General features: G+C 45.7%; 1 protein-coding gene across 19 annotated transcripts in view; it reads left to right on the top strand.

Moving 5' to 3' along the window:
• Positions 1 to 16,919, top strand: part of Nedd4l (NEDD4 like E3 ubiquitin protein ligase) — a 332,907-nt gene that overhangs the window by 268,632 nt on the left and 47,356 nt on the right. For 8 of the 19 annotated variants that reach the window (XM_063277199.1, XM_063277200.1, NM_001401320.1 and 5 more), the window contains 7 exons: positions 4,697 to 4,832; positions 5,878 to 6,054; positions 8,108 to 8,182; positions 9,917 to 9,976; positions 14,187 to 14,318; positions 14,815 to 14,934; positions 15,878 to 16,075. In XM_063277199.1, coding sequence (XP_063133269.1) covers positions 4,697 to 4,832; positions 5,878 to 6,054; positions 8,108 to 8,182; positions 9,917 to 9,976; positions 14,187 to 14,318; positions 14,815 to 14,934; positions 15,878 to 16,075 — 898 coding nt within the window. The remainder of the gene's footprint in view (positions 1 to 4,696; positions 4,833 to 5,877; positions 6,055 to 8,107; positions 8,183 to 9,916; positions 9,977 to 14,186; positions 14,319 to 14,814; positions 14,935 to 15,877; positions 16,076 to 16,919) is intronic. The other 11 variants (XM_063277201.1, XM_039096679.2, XM_063277206.1 and 8 more) reach the window with 3 other exon arrangements.

Here is a 16,919-nt window from a genome sequence, read left to right on the forward strand (position 1 = left end):
TTGTCTGGGCCATAACTACAGAAGGTGTCCCTTCAGGTCACTCCACCTTCTCAAGAATATTGGTGGCTTTTAAAACACCTCAGTTTAGATTTTTTTCTTAATCCTGTTCAGATGTAAATTATATCTTACTAGAAAAAGAAATGACAATTTTGAAAAAATGAAGACATGCCATTTCGTAAGATAAACTTCTTAAGCTGAAATCCTTATGTTAAGCTTTTCATTATAAAAAATATTCACTGAGTCTTCCCAGTTTCCCCGTCACACCTCTGGTTTGGGTCACCGTTGTGGTCATGTGCTTGAAAGCGAAGGGGAGGGCAAGATGGCCCAGAGGTAAGGCCTTGGCCTCACAAGCCCGAGGACCTGGGTCAAAGCCCCAGAACCCACAGTTCTGTAGGAATAGAACCTATTTCCAAAGCTGTCCCCTGACTCGATCGGCTGGCTAGAGCACATGTACTGCACACCGTCACACACACGCATACATAACAGGAATAAAATGTATTAAACAAGGGCTGCGTGGCTGGGCGTGCTCTGACGAATTAGTCTTAGTCGATGCTGACCTTGGTTTCAAGGAAGGGTTGGGAAAGTGGTGTCTCTGGTCAATCTTGTGATTTCCCATGAGAGTCAAAGGGAAATTATGTGTGCAAAATTAACTACTGAAACAAAACAAAGGACGTAGACATTTCTTAAGTCATTTCCCCTGTTCCCAGTGAAATCATCTTTGTGTCTACAGTTTGTCAGGCTAACGGGTAACTGCCGGCACTTGTAGAGACTTGTAGATTGTGTCAACAGCTCTTTTACATAATTAAATGCCGAGGAAAGACCCCCATGGACACCCTGTGCAAACACTTTATCTGGTTATGTTAGACCAGAAGAGCCTGTATGACTTCGTTTTCTCATTGCCGTGACCAGATATCTAAGATAAATTATGGGAAGAAGGGTTTTTTTTTATTTATTTAAAATCAATTTTTTCACAGACTTTTTTATTTATTTACTCATTTACTTATTTGTTTATTCATTCATTCATTTTACAACCCAATATCAGCCCTTCCTTCCTTTCCTCCCAGTATTCCCTCAGGGAAGTCTTCCCCCAGTCCACCTTCCCCTTCTCTTTTGAGAAGGTGAAGCCCCACTCTGGCTGTTACCTCAGACCAACACAACATCCGCTAACACTAACCTCCCCCTCCTGCACACCAGGTCGCAGCAGGATTAGCTGTATCCTCTCCCACTGAGGCCAGACAAGGGTGGTCCATTTAAGGGTTCAGGATCCACAGGCAGGCAGGCAGCAGGCTCAGGGACAGCTGGGGGACCCGCATGAAGATGATCAAGCTGCTCATCTGCTACACATGTGCCGGGGCCTAGGTCCAGCCTGTGTTTGCTCTTTGGTTGGTGATTCAGTCTCTGAGAGCCCACAAGGGCCCAGGTAGGATGACTCTGTTGATCTTTTTGTGGAGGCCCTGTCCTCTACGAGTCCCTCAATCCTTCTCCTAGCTCTTCCATGAGACCCCTGAGCTGTACTGTTTGAGTCTCCACATCTCTTCCCATTGGCTGCTGGGTGGAGCCTCTCAGAGGACAGTTATGCTAGGGTCCTGCCTGCACGCATAACAGGGTATCAACAATAGCACCAGAGATTGGTTCTTGGCGGTGGGTAGTCATTGATTGACCAGTCCCTCTGTCTCTGTCCTTTGTCCCTACACATCTTGGAGGCAGGACACATCTTCAGTTGAAGGCTTTGTGGGTAGGGTTCCCCTTTTGAGAAAGATTCATACAGGGAGGAAGGGTTTTATTTTGGCTTGTGGATTCAAAGGTTTCCCAGCCAGGGTGGGCCGAATCGATCCATTACTCTTGACTGAGCCAAAAGAGACTATCATGCCAGTGGGGAGCATGAGCTTCAAGGCTGACTGGAAGCAAAGAGGGCATTCCTGAGCTATCCAGCATCCTTCCCCTTGCACTCCATTCCTGCAGCTGCTTGGGTCCTATAACTGACATTCGGGGTCCCTCTTCCCTCTCAGTCCTCTGAGACATGCAGGAGGTGTGCTCTCAAGGCATTGAGTTGACAATCAGAAGGAACTATCACAAAACCCCTGGTTGGAATTCCAAAATCAGAGTTACCATTCACACTGACTGCTGATGAACTGAAGGGTGTGGGAAACTGAAATTACTGGTTTGAATACACCATTCTTTACCCCCCCCCCAACAAATACTGCATATACTTCAGAGGCCATGAGATGAAGACAGGATGATGGACTGTCCCACATCCTGTGACCATTGTTTGAAACAGGTGTATAGAGCTGCCCAAGTCCCTCTGAAGTAACTGTGGGCTTTAAATCTTGACAAAGCACACATGGAGTAAAGTATTTTCAGGTGAGGGATATGATCTTAAATTAGTTCAACTGTATCCATCCTTAATCATCAAGACAGGGCCACGTGTGGTGGCAAGCGCCTTTAATATAAGCACTTAGGAGAGAGGCAGGTGGATGTTTGTGAGTAAAAAGGCTAGCCTGGTCTACATAGTGAGTTCCAGACCAACTTAGACTACCTAGGGAGACCTTGCTAGTGATTTAAAAAAAAAAAAAGAGAGAGAGAAAGAGAAAAGGAAACTTTAAAAAAAATAAAGAGGATATCCACTAGCCTCCTGCCTTTATCTCTGCTCTCCCAAGGTCATTTATAGACTTTATAAGTTATTCTAATTTTACATTTTGTTTAATAATTTATTTCATACTTGAGAATTGACCCTTTTTTAAAAAAGACAATAAATACATCACCATGAATACTATATGGTAGTTTTCTAACAGCCGACAGTGCCATTTTTAATCATTTTTATGCTTTCAGAAACATTACTATATATATGTACTTCTTAATTATAATAATTATATCTATAGTAATATCAATTTTCTGACGCTACCTCTAGTGTACAAGTTTAATCTGATTATGCTTAATGTAACGATGTTTTGTTAATGCAGCAAATACTCTGTATTCAAATATAATACAATTTCTTAAATTCATACTTTAGTAATAAAGAATTATAATTTACACATGGATTAAAATGGAAGCCAACTTTCACACTACCTCCTTGAGCCCTAGAGTTGATCGGGCAAAGATGTTTGGTAGAAATATTTGGGGTTGAGGATTTAGCTCAGTGGTAGAGCGCTTACCTAGGAAGCGCAAGGCCCTGGGTTCGGTTCCCAGCTCCGAAAAAAAGAACCAAAAAAAAAAAAAAAAAAAAAAAAGAAATATTTGACTGTTCGGACTGTCGTCCTCTGACACTGTGGCTCGTTGAATCTAGTTGCTACTCAGAGGCTCAGGGGACTCTTTATTTGGGATACGAATAGGTTTGAAAGTACTGGAAGTTTAAGTCCTTACTTTAGAGGGCGTCTGTGATTAGGCCGTCAACTGATAGCGTCTATCAGATCACCTGAACTGACATTCGCAACCTTTTGGAAGGTTAACCTGCCACATATTTGCGCTCCTTGGATGTGGATTGAGGCATGCTTGCAATGCCCGCAAAGGGCCTTTAGACATCGACTCCAGAAACTCGCAGTTGAGATTTCCCCCAAAAGACTATCACCTGTCATGCACTGCAAAATATTTTTAAGATGCAGTCGATCAAGTCATTTTCGGGAATGAGTTCTTAACTGGGATCCTAACTTAAAATCCTTAGTCCACAAATAAGCAAATGAGCTGTGATGGTGCTGTGTTCTTACCTCAGGCTTGTTTGGAGGTCAGCCCCTGCCTCGGACTTGGAGCATTAGAAACAGGTTGTTGGGAAAGGGGTTGCAATCTCATGATACGAGGGTTTTGTGTTTTTGGTTTTTTGTTTTGGTTTTGTTTTTTTTTTGGTTTTTTTTTTTTTTTTTTTTTTTTTTTTTTTGTCAAAATGAGACAGAAAGCAGCTAAAAGTAAGTCACACACCACAGGAGACATCCTCTTGGGACCACAGCCTTGAATTTGGGCCGTTAGTGCCCTTCAGTCAATTACTGACGACCCAGATTGGCTGCTTTGTCACTGATGAATAGACCTAGAAGGGACCTGACGACTGAGTGTGGGAGCCTGCTTGTCACTTCCTTCCAAAGGGCTGGTTTGATATAGACTGAAGAGCATGGATATCTCTTCTCAAAATACTGAAGTGCAGCTTGATGAACAGCCATCCCTCTGTACACACTGCCTCCACACCTGTGGGTTCAGCCAACCACAGAGCATAACTATTCAGGAAAATATATTAGGCCCGTGCTGACCCTGAGCAGCAGTCTGTCTTAATCTGTCATTCCCTAGACAGTGCAGGATAAGTTGTTTGTGGAATACTTCCTGTGTTTGAGGCATTGTAAGTCATCCACAGGTGATTTAAAGGGCACAGGAAGTTCTGAGTGCATTTAAACAGCCGTTCCATTTTAGGGACTGAACACATAGGATGTTGAAGTCTGTAGGGATAGGGAGGGCTCTGCAGCCCATCCCCCATGGGTGCAGAAGGACAGCTGTTAATGTCTAAAATGCTCTAACTCTTGGACGATACACTGAAGCTGCTTTTGGGGGTTAGGGTGAGCCTGCAGTGTGGTCTAGCCAAGACGTCCAATATCGGTTGCTTGCTCCTTATTGTTTGACACTGACGTCTTAGTCACTGCATGGCCCGCAGTGAGGGTTGGACTGTCGGAGGGCACATTCTGAATACTTCTCTTCTCACATCCCCTCACCCTCCTTTCAGGGATGTATCGTCAGAGTCAGACAATAACATCAGGCAGATCAATCAGGAGGCCGCACACCGGCGTTTCCGCTCTCGGAGGCACATTAGTGAAGACTTGGAGCCTGAGGCCTCTGAAGGTGGTGGAGAAGGCCCTGAGGTATGATGTCCAGAGATGCTGTCAAGCTAAGCAGCTCCATCTTCCCACAATCCCCAGGGTGATTTTGTATCTGTGTATTGCGTGTGAAGACTGTGGCCTCATGACTAACTGATTCCCATCTGAGTCTTAGTGAACTTAGGAAATGCCTGTGAAACCCATGTTTGGCCAAGCCCAGTGACTTACATAAATATGAAGAGGAGAACATGATTCTGGGCTGAAGGTCTTACATGTTTTTGCTTAGTAACTGGTTTTCCCCGGGATCTAACCAATCTCATGACACAACGCTAAAGATGCCATTTTGAGGAATCGAGAGAGGGAGCTCAGTCATGTGTCTGGGTGTCATGGGCAAGTTTCTGATGAACTGCTTGACATCTTAAGAAAGATTGCCCAAACATGTATGAGTCTGAGTTGGTTGGACTATTGATGGCTATTCTCTTATCAACAGTTAACAGTGTGTCACTGGGAAAGGAGATGAACTTAAATCAGAAATGATCTTAGCTTGATGCTGATGACTGATGACTGGGTTGGCCTCGTGTTAGGAAAGTCATTCACAACATGTTTCAGAGACCTTCGTTAGAGCAGCAAGCCAGGGTTTCACAGTAGAGTCACTGAGCGTTCTTCTGCAGAACTAAGCTGTTTTCATTAAGAACCCTCATGGCAGTTAGAAGGAAAAAAAAACCTATATGAGAATTGCTTGTAAATTCTCGAGGTGCTTCTAATCCATTCGTAACAGAGGCTGGGGGAGTATGTATTTACAGGAGTAAGAGTGTGGCCCCTGGGCCCGCTGCCTCCTTCACACTGAGTTCCGACCCCTCAATCGACTGCTCTCTTCATCGATTGGCTCTCTCCGAGAAGTTCCCTGGTCTGTTCACTGGAACAGTGGCCCTCTCTCCCTTGTTCTTATCCAGAAGATTCCGTGCCTCGTGCTAAGGAGGTGTTAATTATGGTCACTCTGATGGTTATGAATGCTGTGTGTTTTCTTTAGAAGGAAGTCAGGTAAATCCCCAGTTCCTAGCACTCACCCTAACATCTGATTCCTCCAAAGCCTTGGGAGACCATTTCAGAGGAAGTGAACATGGCGGGAGATTCTCTCAGCCTGGCTCTACCCCCACCTCCTGCCTCCCCAGTGTCAAGGACCAGCCCCCAGGAGCTGTCGGAAGAACTGAGCAGAAGGTTGCAGATCACTCCGGACTCCAATGGGGAACAGTTCAGTGCTCTGATTGTAAGTCATGGTATTGTTAGAAAAGCTGAACACGGTTGGTCAGCAACACTATTGCTTTATTCTCTTGTATGCAGGTAATAGCCAAGGTCATGACCCACTTAAGAGTCAAACTACCCTCTCACAGGGACCACATACCAGAAACCCCACATATTGGATATTCACATTATGATTCATAACTGTAGCGAAATTACAATCATGAAGTAGCAACAAACTAAAGTCATGGCGGCGGGGTTACCAAAGATGAGCTCTATTAAAGGTTCGCAGCATTAGGAAGACTGAGATCCACTGGCCAAGTCTATCGAAGAGGCTCATGAAAACAATGTCTTTGCCATGGGGGTGTTTCCTGTTGAGAAAAAGGGGCCCTCAGAGCCTCTCAACCAGTCTTTTAAACTCACACTCCACACACCTTCCATTCACAAACAAGGAGAGCGGATATTTAAGCGATTGTCCCTGGCAAAGCTTGACTGTGAGGTAGAAGAAACCCAAAAACCCAGCATATGAACTCTTGAGGAGAAAAAGGTTGAAACTGTGGCCCAGTCATCAAGATAACACTTGACCTGGGCTTCTCAGCCCTCACAGAAATACTCTCTAGAAGTTTCAGCTCAGTGAGAAGGAATGAAATCAGTCACAAAGAACTTTGCATGTGGCAGTGGAACAGTGCCGGGAAAGCCCTTTGATCATTCTCACGTGAGAACAGAATTAAGGCCAGGAGCACACACCATGTTTCTCAAGCAATTGGACTTACAGATGTCCTGGAGAGAGCCATGGTTGTCACTATGATGGAAACGACATCCTCATACGGTCACCTCCATGATGAGCACACGGAACATAAAGGGATTGGAGGGCCACATAGAACATGAAAGCCACTAAGTACAACGTCATTCGTCCTTCAGTTATGGCGTTCTCAGACGAAGCTGCTGGCCTCTGCTGCGTGAGTGGCAGTGACTGTGCTACCACATTAAAATTCCATAAAAGTCTCTCAAAAAAGGGAAACACCACCGGGATGAAAATTCAGTACTAAGTGGAGAGAGAAGAGGTTGCATATATGAGATAGTTGAATTGGTAAAAAACTGTTGCTATGGAAACAGCATAAGCCACAAAGCCATGTATTTAAAATGTATCAAGGAAAAAAATTGCAGAAATTATAACAGTCATATACCGTTTATATAAAGTATGTGGGAAAAAAATTCCTAGTTTTCTATGTTGATGTAAATTGACATTTGTCACGATTAGAGTACGGAGTTCTTGTATTCAGTGCTTCCAGAAGCCTGGTATATCCTTGGGGAACTTCCTCCAATTTTGATGCTCAGAGCTACTCTGTATTTAAGGGCAGTGGGATGAATGCTTCCCTCAGGATGACGCACATGCCCAGTGTGGGAAGGCATAGGTCGTCCCTGACACCACCACTTAGTTTTGCCCATCTTTAACTTACTGTGTGTTATTATACAATGTTAAAAGCCACGCGTGTTACAGGCTGTAGTGTGGCTGAGCGTTCTCCCAGCAAGGAGCCTTCTACCTGTGACCTTCTCGGATCCTTGTTCAGGTCCACGAGGCAAACAAGCGAAAGGAGCATTGTGTGTGGCACACGGGATTGTCTTCGGGTGTGCCTGGCTTCCCTGCCCCACTCTGTTCCTACTGGAGTTCTTCCACTCGGAAGCTAAATACAAACGTTAACCCTCACAGGGAGGATGGGCAATGTCTAAGTGCTGTGGCCACACAGTTTAGCTTTCTTTCTTCCCCCTTTTCCTCCGTTCCTCACCCTTGAGGATTTGCCCAGAGCTGGCATCCCAGGTAGTATACAAGGCCGTTGACCTCTTGTCACTCTTGAGTGTTGTGGGGACCTGTCTCTTCTCCCTTCCAGTAGTCTTGGCCTCCTTTTTACTTTTAAATCCCCGCCTGCTGGAGAACACTTGAGAGTTGAAAGCTGAGCTCTGGAAGGGCACTGTAAATGCTGGGAAACAGGTGGTGTTTGATGGCCTCTGATGCCAAAGAGCAGGGCTAGGAAGTGTGAGAGCTCTCCTGTTAACACTGCCTGTCTTTCCCTCCCCTGCAGCAGAGAGAGCCCTCGTCTAGGCTCCGGTCCTGCAGTGTTACCGACACGGTTGCTGAACAAGCTCACCTTCCACCGGTAACAAACACTCCTTTCTGGTCCTCAGCTGGACTTTTTTGGCTTTGATTGAAAATCTTTAGGGCCGCTGAGAAAGAGTTTTTCCTGTGTGGATCCATGCACTGCATAAGCAGGACATCGGAAATTTTCTGAGTAAATCTTGACTTTCCAACCCAGAGTCCTCGCTACCAACCAAGCTTCCAAGATGCTAAAACCGTGCTCTGGTGTTTCCAGAATGCATCCTGACCTGCTTATGTGACTGAAACTAGGTGGTCCATTCAGCTGGGTCTCAGGCAGCCGAACTCTGTAAACTCACTGATCCCTTTGAACAGGAAGAACTCTTCCAGCGAGACAGCCTGATTTTTTTTTTCTCTACTCCCCATAGCTTAAACGCTCAGCTCCACAGAGCAACTGCACTAACTATAAAGGCAGCCGCGCAAATGAAGAATCAGCTGCCGTTTGCTTTCTCCCTCCTACAGCTGTGATAAGTCTGAGTGTGCATGGGCATGGCAGAGGGGTTTTGATATCCAACATATGCTAAAGGAAATATCAAATCGGAGGGCAGGCGAAAGCCTTGCTAGAAATAATTTACATGAATTGGTTTCTTCTTTGGGAGGTGAAAATATTCTGTGGTTTTAAATGTTCAATTTGATATTTGATCTTGGCCTTTTTTTTTGTTTGTTTGTGGCTTTTTTGGTTTTGGGAGGTTTTTGTTTGTTTTTTGGGTTTTTTTGGTTGTTGTTGTTGTTTTTGTTTTTGTTTTTTTTTGTTTGTTTGTTTGTTTGTTTTGGTGGGTTTGTGAGGAGACGGGAGAATTAAGACAGAGGCTTGGACTGTACACCAGGCCAGCCTTAAGCTTGCAACAATCTCCTGCTTCCCACCACCCCCCAGTGCTGAGATCACAAGCATGAACTGTCACACCCATTGTTTTTTTTTTTTTAATTGCTACAGATTCTCTTTCATGACCTTCGTCATTGGTCATTGTGTGTGAACTCGAAGAAAGGCAACAGATTTAAAGTTTTTGAAGCCATCTTCCTCATATGCATTTTTCCCCCTGACTTCAAAGGGCGGTTTTGTTTAGGTTTTACTATTTTTAAAGTTACAAAAATGAAGCGATGTGTACCCAGCCAGCGTAATAAATTGGGTTGTGGAGTCCCTCGTGTAGGTTGGCTGATATAACAAGGCGAGATGGATGAGCTCAGTTGAGACCTCCCAAAGCTGAACCGTAGACTGAGAGGAGCTGGTGGGGATCCTTCTCAGCCTGCTGATTCTGATTGTCCTGCAGACATCGATTACTCTCGCCCTCCTCTTCCAAATCAGTGTCAGCTTTATTTGCCGAAGAGTCCCTCTGCCTGGAGACCGTGATTCCACCCGTCCCCTTGTTCTTAAGATGCAGGGCCCCCGCTGACCACCAGTGGCCTCTCTGAGATGTGTAGATGTAAGCATCTGCTAAGTTTTGGGCCGTGGAAGCACAAAACATCACATTTGAAGTGTCTGTTAGTCACCCCTGTCTCGGATGTAGCCTGAGCTCCTTGGGGGTGTTCTGGTGATACAGAGACCATTATATGCTATTCTCTCTTGACTGCTGGTCATGGGGCGTGCCCAGCTTCATTTGAACAAGGCGGGTGATGGGGACACCAATCTCGAGTCACCTGTCACAGCACCTCCTCGGCAATGATTTCTGGTTCACTGAGCAATGAGCCGCCCCCCCCCCCCCACAAGTACATGTTACTGATGGACATTATCGTTCAACAGCCCAGCACCCCAACTAGGCGAGCCCGTTCGTCAACTGTCACGGGTGGTGAGGAATCAACGGTAATGACCCCAGTTATTGAACACTAACGGTGAAAGTCCGTGGGATGGTTTATTATTTTGATTATGGTGAATCAGGTCAGTTTCTCTATGGTAGAGAGACACGTGCGTTTCTTATCTTAGACATCTCATCTTGGGTTCTTTAAGGTATTGGGTAAAACAGAGTCATTTTTAAACCTCCATAATTCGATGAGAAGTACTGCCACGCCTGGTTAACGGTGCTTAACCCAAGCATTTCCAGTAGGGTTTGTCGGTGTCTTTATTCCTAGCGAGCTTTCTCTCTTGCTGTTGACTACTCGGTTAAGTGAGAGTGAAGCCATGAGCGTCATTAGGGCTGGGCATGTGAGTCCAGGTGTGCGAGAAGCTGTGCACTCCTGTTTCCTGCACCACATTTTTAACAGGGAATCAGATTGTCTGCATCTCCATCATAACCCATAACCTCTCTCTGCCACGAGACGTCTGATTGACGGGAGTGGACAAGTGTTTGTACGATTCCCAGGGCGGGAGCAATTAGGACATTTCAGTGACATTATCTATACTTGTTACTATTTTCTTATTTTGATTGCTAGCATTCATGCTCACAGGTAATTTCAATCGGACTAGTTGTTTTCGTGTGTTCTACTGATCCTCGAAGTCCGACCAGTCTGCATTTGCTGATTGGAGCTTAGATGACTCTTTGAAGAAGTTCTTTTTAATTGTCTCACCTTTGCTGCGCTCGCCCTGGCTGCTCATTATTTGTGAATAACTTTAACTACAGACACAATGGCTGATTTCCTGCAGGATGTTTAGCACCCAGTGTTACACGAAGGACGCTCAGAAGGACCCTCAGATTAGCCGTCAGAGCAGTGAGCACAGCATAGGGTTGCTAAGCCACTGTGGCTTATGTGACAACAGTCAGGTACTGGAGAGCCAGGCTCCACCTCCAGCAGAATTCAAAGAAGTCTGTTGGCCTCCTACAGTTGTGTTGACTGACACAACCTACTCTGAGTAGTGGAGTCACAGGGCAGACCATTCCACGGGATGGTTTGTCTCATACCCATAGCATCCTCTTAGTGTATCAGTCATCGTTCCGTTTAATTGAATTTGCAACCTGCTCATAGCTGTGGAGTGTTGATGATGGCTCATGGTAGCAAAAGACAGAACAAACTGAACTACTATAGGACCAGACTGTGATAGAAAGTCACCTGGCAGTACAAGGTCATTCATCAGAGGAAAAGAGAACCCATGTGCCTCTGGGGCTGCCCTTTTCCAGCGTTCTTCCCACCTGTGTTCTCCTCCTCCACCCATGAATTTGGTCTTTTATTTGCTTCAGTCTTTTATTTTTGAAGCCTTGGCAGTGGTAGTTCCTAAATGCTCCCACCATGATATACCATGCTTTCTCAGTACCTAGATAAGTTTGGAAGGACCACATCCGTCTCTCTCCCAGAGTGACTTTCCCCTCTGACCTCCTCTTTGATGCATATGCCGGGCAGAAATGTTCTATAAATTACCACCTCACTCCCGTGCCCTCTCAAACATGCATGTGCTGCTGTTACACACGCAGGCGCTGTTTATTTATGGGGAGGGGGGAACCTCAGCATGATGTTGCATACATAATGCTCAGAAAACTATTTTTAACTTAGGTTGGTTTTTCTCAGCTATGTTAATGATCATTCGGCATTCAGCGGCAGAAATACACCACAGTTTATACACATCTCCCATGCCCACCAGCATTCCCACGCCGTCTACCGCGTGTGGTAACCGTCCTTCTATGAAGTGCTTCTCCTACACAGTGATAGAGTGCTTACCCTCATCTGGGGAACCCTGACCTTTTGATTTATGGCAGAAGTCTGTACACCATGTCACTTTATTACAGGCTACACCAGGGCTCTCCCTTTCAGATAGAAAGAGCGAGGGAGCAAAGTCCTTTGATCTTCACTGAAGAGAGTCTAAAAATATCCTGAGATACCACTGTGGCTGGGCCTGGGTGAGTCATGGAGAGTCTATGATGCACAGTATCAAAGGATAGTCAGACTTCCTCAGTTTCAACATAATCCCGATCTTCATTGTCGTTGATGGATCACAGCCACCATGAGGCTGGAGTGAATGCCTATTTGGAATCATAATGCCCAGCAGTATATTAGGTTATGGATGAAAACTCAAATGCTACCTTCAGCTTACGTTTGGATTGCCTAACCTGTTTCCTGAGAAAGGCTGAGACATCATTCACATAGAGTAATAAAACTCTAATCAATGGACCCAAGCCTGGACGTCTTCCAAGAGATGGCCGATGAAGCCGAGTTGTCATTGCTGGTCATGTGTCCTGGGTGGCCATGTTTTAGTAATAAAGGGAGTCATCGGCACAAGCAGTTCTACGTGCTCGTCTTGAGAGGAGGCTGTCTCGAGATATTTTAATAACAGCTTCCTGCATAGATGCAACTAAATTACCAGTTGCCTGTTTAATTCCCAGTTGAAGGGAAAATGGTCGTTTTAGACACATTCAGAATTCTCTCTGCTGGCCTCCTCTGTGTAACTAGTCCTGTTACCTGTAGAGCTCTGTGTGTATAACCCGGGTGCAGGAAGTTCTTGCCGCTGACAGTTCGGTTCTGAAAGTCCTGGAAGGGAGGTCACTGTGGCTGTGGACCACTTGGTCGGTCTTTCACGGTCACAAAAACTTACATCTCTTTTGTTGGTGGTTGTCTTGCTCCTGGATACAGGATGCTGTGTGGTTAAGTTGTGCTTGGAATTCCCTGATCCTTTAGGGCTTATCTGGGAAAATGTCAAGGAGCATTCTTAGCAGGAAGGCTCCTTATATACACTGTCTCCCTTGCCTGATAAACACGGCTTATGTTCTTGCTTCCTCCAGTTCAGGGTCACAAGGCACTGGGGACTTCACCAGAGCATTTAGTAGTGAGCAAGGTAGCTAGGGCAGGACAGAAAGAAAGCTCAGTAAGAGAAGAGTCACATGATCAGCCTAAGTCCAAGAAAGCAGCCCTGGCAGAGGTACTTAAGAGGGCTGGTGGGAAAAGACCCCACTGGGGAAGGCAGCACCCAGAGCAATGGGGTAGAAGTCTTGCTGGCCCTGGTAGGCATTGTCTTTCTGAGCGTCTCCCCCAGATCATTGCTTTCCCAGCACAATGTGAGGTTCAGCACTATGGATGCAGCCATTCCTGGGTTAGTGCTCGCCCTGGGCATTTCTTTCCTGCCCGTCACTCAGTCATCCCGTATACTCTAGCACCCGTTCACCCAGGCTACGTCTCTCATGATGCTTCTTACATAATCCAAAGTCGCAGTAAGTCTTCATCTAAAAAGATGGAATTCATGCTGGGTGTGGTGGCACATGTCTCTAATCCCAGCACTGGAGAGGCAGAGGCAGGCTTTCTAGGAGTTCAAGGCCTTCCTGGTTTACATATGAGTCCTAGGCCAGCCAAAGCTACATACTGAAACCCTGTCTCAAGAAAAGGAAGACAGAAAGAGAGTAAAAAATTTGCACTATCTATTTATAGTTCAAACTAGACATCGCAGACCGTGGGAGGGTTATAGTCTATGTCATTACGCTGGTATAAACACTGCCTCTAATAGGAGACTCTATAGGAATCCTTCACCAGAGGTCTAGAGGACCTCCTGAGCTGGGGAGCATAAACACACCAGGGATCCTGCAGATTATGTCCCCATACAGCAGTGCAAGTCAGAGGAGAGACTCAGTGTCACATATTGCCCTGAAAGTTTGTGTGCACTGGGCCTCAGGAAGAACTATGCACTGAGCATCTACGGGTAGGCAGCCGTGTAAAGGTGTCTAGAGCGCTCATTCCTCTTCTGGGCATGAACACTGGGTGGTTCTCTTTCGAACTGTGTGGTTTACCAATGAACTTTAGCAACTGGACCAGGGTATGATACCTTGTTTTTATTTACTGACACTTTGGTAACGGTTCCCTATTTAAGACCTCAGAGAGATGATTTTGTAAGAATGTGGATGCCTTCCTTCTCCCAGGAGAGTGGAAGCGCTTGGAGTCAGTTTGTTTCAGATTTCCAGATACTCTTTGTTTATGGGTTGTGGGTTTTGTTTTGCTTTTCTCTGTTTTTTGTTTGGTTGGCTGTTTTTTTTTTTTCTTCCCCTGTACAACCAGCATTAACTTAATCTTGCCCAGAGAAATATAACTTTCTAGTTACTTTATTAAACTGGTCAGAGAACAAATTCTAGTTGTTAAATAATAATAATTTCTTGCACAAACAGCCATCAGTGGCCTATGTACATACCACGCCGGGCCTACCTTCAGGCTGGGAAGAAAGAAAAGATGCTAAGGGACGCACATACTATGTCAATCATAACAATCGAACCACAACTTGGACTCGACCAATCATGCAGGTATGAAGATCACCATGCAACCCAGACTCAAGGACCTTAGCAGCCAAGACGTAATGTCCAACCTAGCATGGCGTTCATGCTCTGTTAGGAAGGGCCTGTATTTAAAACAGATCTCACCAAAGACATGTGTTACTTTCAGTAGAATATTTGCCTGAGGAAGATGTTGATCCTTGGAGACATACATTTTTAATGTGATGTAAAAATACATTCAGAAAGTGAGCTTGTGACCATGGACAGCTCCCTCTCCCGCACCCTGAATCTCTTTATCTCCATGGCTAGTTTTTAGTTGGGCCAGTGGCTTACTTTTATTTCTGTTCCATGTGCCTCCCAAGTCTTTGCCACCCCCCCCCCACTATTAGCTTTAATTATTTCCTCTATGCTTTAAATAGGCCAGACCTGTTATTATGGCTGTGTGTGTTGTCATTGGGGTTCATGCTCCTAATCACACACAGGGAGATCCTCATACAAAGCTAACTTGTTTTTGCCTCCAAAATAGCTTGCAGAAGACGGTGCCTCTGGATCAGCCACAAACAGTAACAACCACCTAGTCGAACCCCAGATCCGCCGGCCTCGTAGCCTCAGCTCGCCAACAGTAACCTTATCTGCCCCACTGGAGGTGAGAAGGCCGCCTCGTCTAACCAGGGTCATCTCTGTCCCATGGCTTCTCTTCATTCTCTCTTCTCTCTAAACTGGACTTTGTTCCTGAGGCAGGTGGCGAAGGCTGCTATGTCAGACTGCCCACGTGCTTCAGTGTCTCGGCCAGCTAACATTCTGGACTCTTGTCATAATCTTCATTCTCATTTGGCTAGCACCGCCGGTGCGCTCTCTGCTGAACCTGTACCTGTTGTGTTTGCTCCTTCTTGCCTGTTACGCCATCAGATCTCATCATTCTTCCGAGTGGCTTCTGTTTTATAGCGATCGCTTCGTTCATATTTCCTTTGACCGTAGGGTCTTCCATTGTGTGGGTACGTGTTTCTAATGTATGTTTTCATCTCTTAAGTCATTGCTGTACATCTGCTTGTATGCTATCCTTGTCGTGTTTCAGTGGCCGCCCTGAGCGTCATAAATGGCAGACACTCTAAAGCCAAAGAAGATAGGAGTAAATTAACGTGCTCTGAGGCAAGCTCCTCACAGTGGGAGCTGGGGACAGCACTTCCAGACTGTCGGGAATGTGGGATAATGACTGTCATTCCGGGTGGCTGCCTCCACCAGTGGAGGTCTCCTTCCCGGTTCTAAAACCCGGCAGTTGTGTTTGTAAGACTACGTGCTCTTTGAGAGCAAGGACTTGTCTTGCTCTGCTCTGAAATCTCCACCCATAAAATGGTATTTCGGGCAGGCATGATTGGCAAAGAATTGTGGCTATTCATCCTTGATGTTCTTGCACACCTAACCAATACAAAGGCATAAAGTTAGGGTTGGTTCGAAAGTAGATGGAGAAATGGGGGTCCGGGGGAGCCTCTCCCTCATTGCTCTCCAAGGAAGAGCTTAATACCAGCTACATTGTGACGTGTTGGATTGGCCCGTGGTGAAGAGTTCTAACACTCATTATTGTTCCTTAGGGTGCCAAGGATTCACCCATACGCCGTGCTGTGAAAGATACCCTTTCCAATCCACAGTCCCCTCAGCCATCACCTTACAACTCCCCCAAACCACAACACAAAGTCACACAGAGCTTCCTGCCACCAGGCTGGGAGATGAGGATAGCGCCAAACGGCCGACCCTTCTTCATTGACCATAACACAAAGACGACAACCTGGGTAAGGTTGATGCTTTTATTTGGCCCCGTTCTCACCATGAGCTCTGGTTAATTCTTTTCCTTTCTGACTCGGTCCTCCTGGGTCCTTCTAGAGGAGTTTCATCACCAACTCTGAAGCGAGTGTCCTGAGGGGCTGGTGGGTACCTTAGATGCACAGTCACAACTGCTGGCCAATAGGGCGCTATACCAGTGTGGCAGCCCTGGAAAGCTCTGGTTTTAAGTTCCATTTGGGGGCAAGGGCAGCCTTTCACATTGCTAGCCTTTTGACTTCATTGTAACACGTCTCATGCTATTAGTTTACTGTAATAGGAGTGGTTAACATTTGAAACTAGTGTTCTCCCTGTCGCTTTTCTCTCTAGTGGTCATTTCAGATGAGCATTTTCAATTTCCGTGCTACGTTTTCTTTCCTTTCTTCGTACATTCAGATTTCCCTAGTGACCTGATGGAGGCTTGACTGTTCTTCCAAGTGAACATTTTGACCAAACTGATTTTCTTCTCATGCTGATCTTTCTTTAGTCACACTCGTGAAAGAGCCTGTGTGTTGTTGCACTTGGGAGAAATGAGTTGAGGCCAAGGTGAATGAGTGCCTCCCTGGCCCTCTGTCAGCTCTTTGTTTCTTCAGCCTACTCAGAGCTAGCTTCTTCAAGGCAGCACAGAGCACTTGCTAGAAGTCAGCGTTCCTCCATTGCAATCCCTAACCCTGTAATTCAGATGAATTTCTCTCTTGTTTCTTGTTGGTTTTGATGCAGCAGGAACTTCTTTCGTTTTTGTTGTTGTTGTTTGTTTGTTTTGTTTTTGTTTTTCGTTTTTCTGCCTGTCCAATCAATCGAATTGTGTAGAGCAAA

Source organism: Rattus norvegicus, chromosome 18, assembly GCF_036323735.1.
Source record: "Rattus norvegicus strain BN/NHsdMcwi chromosome 18, GRCr8, whole genome shotgun sequence".
Taxonomy (NCBI): Eukaryota; Metazoa; Chordata; class Mammalia; order Rodentia; family Muridae; genus Rattus; species Rattus norvegicus.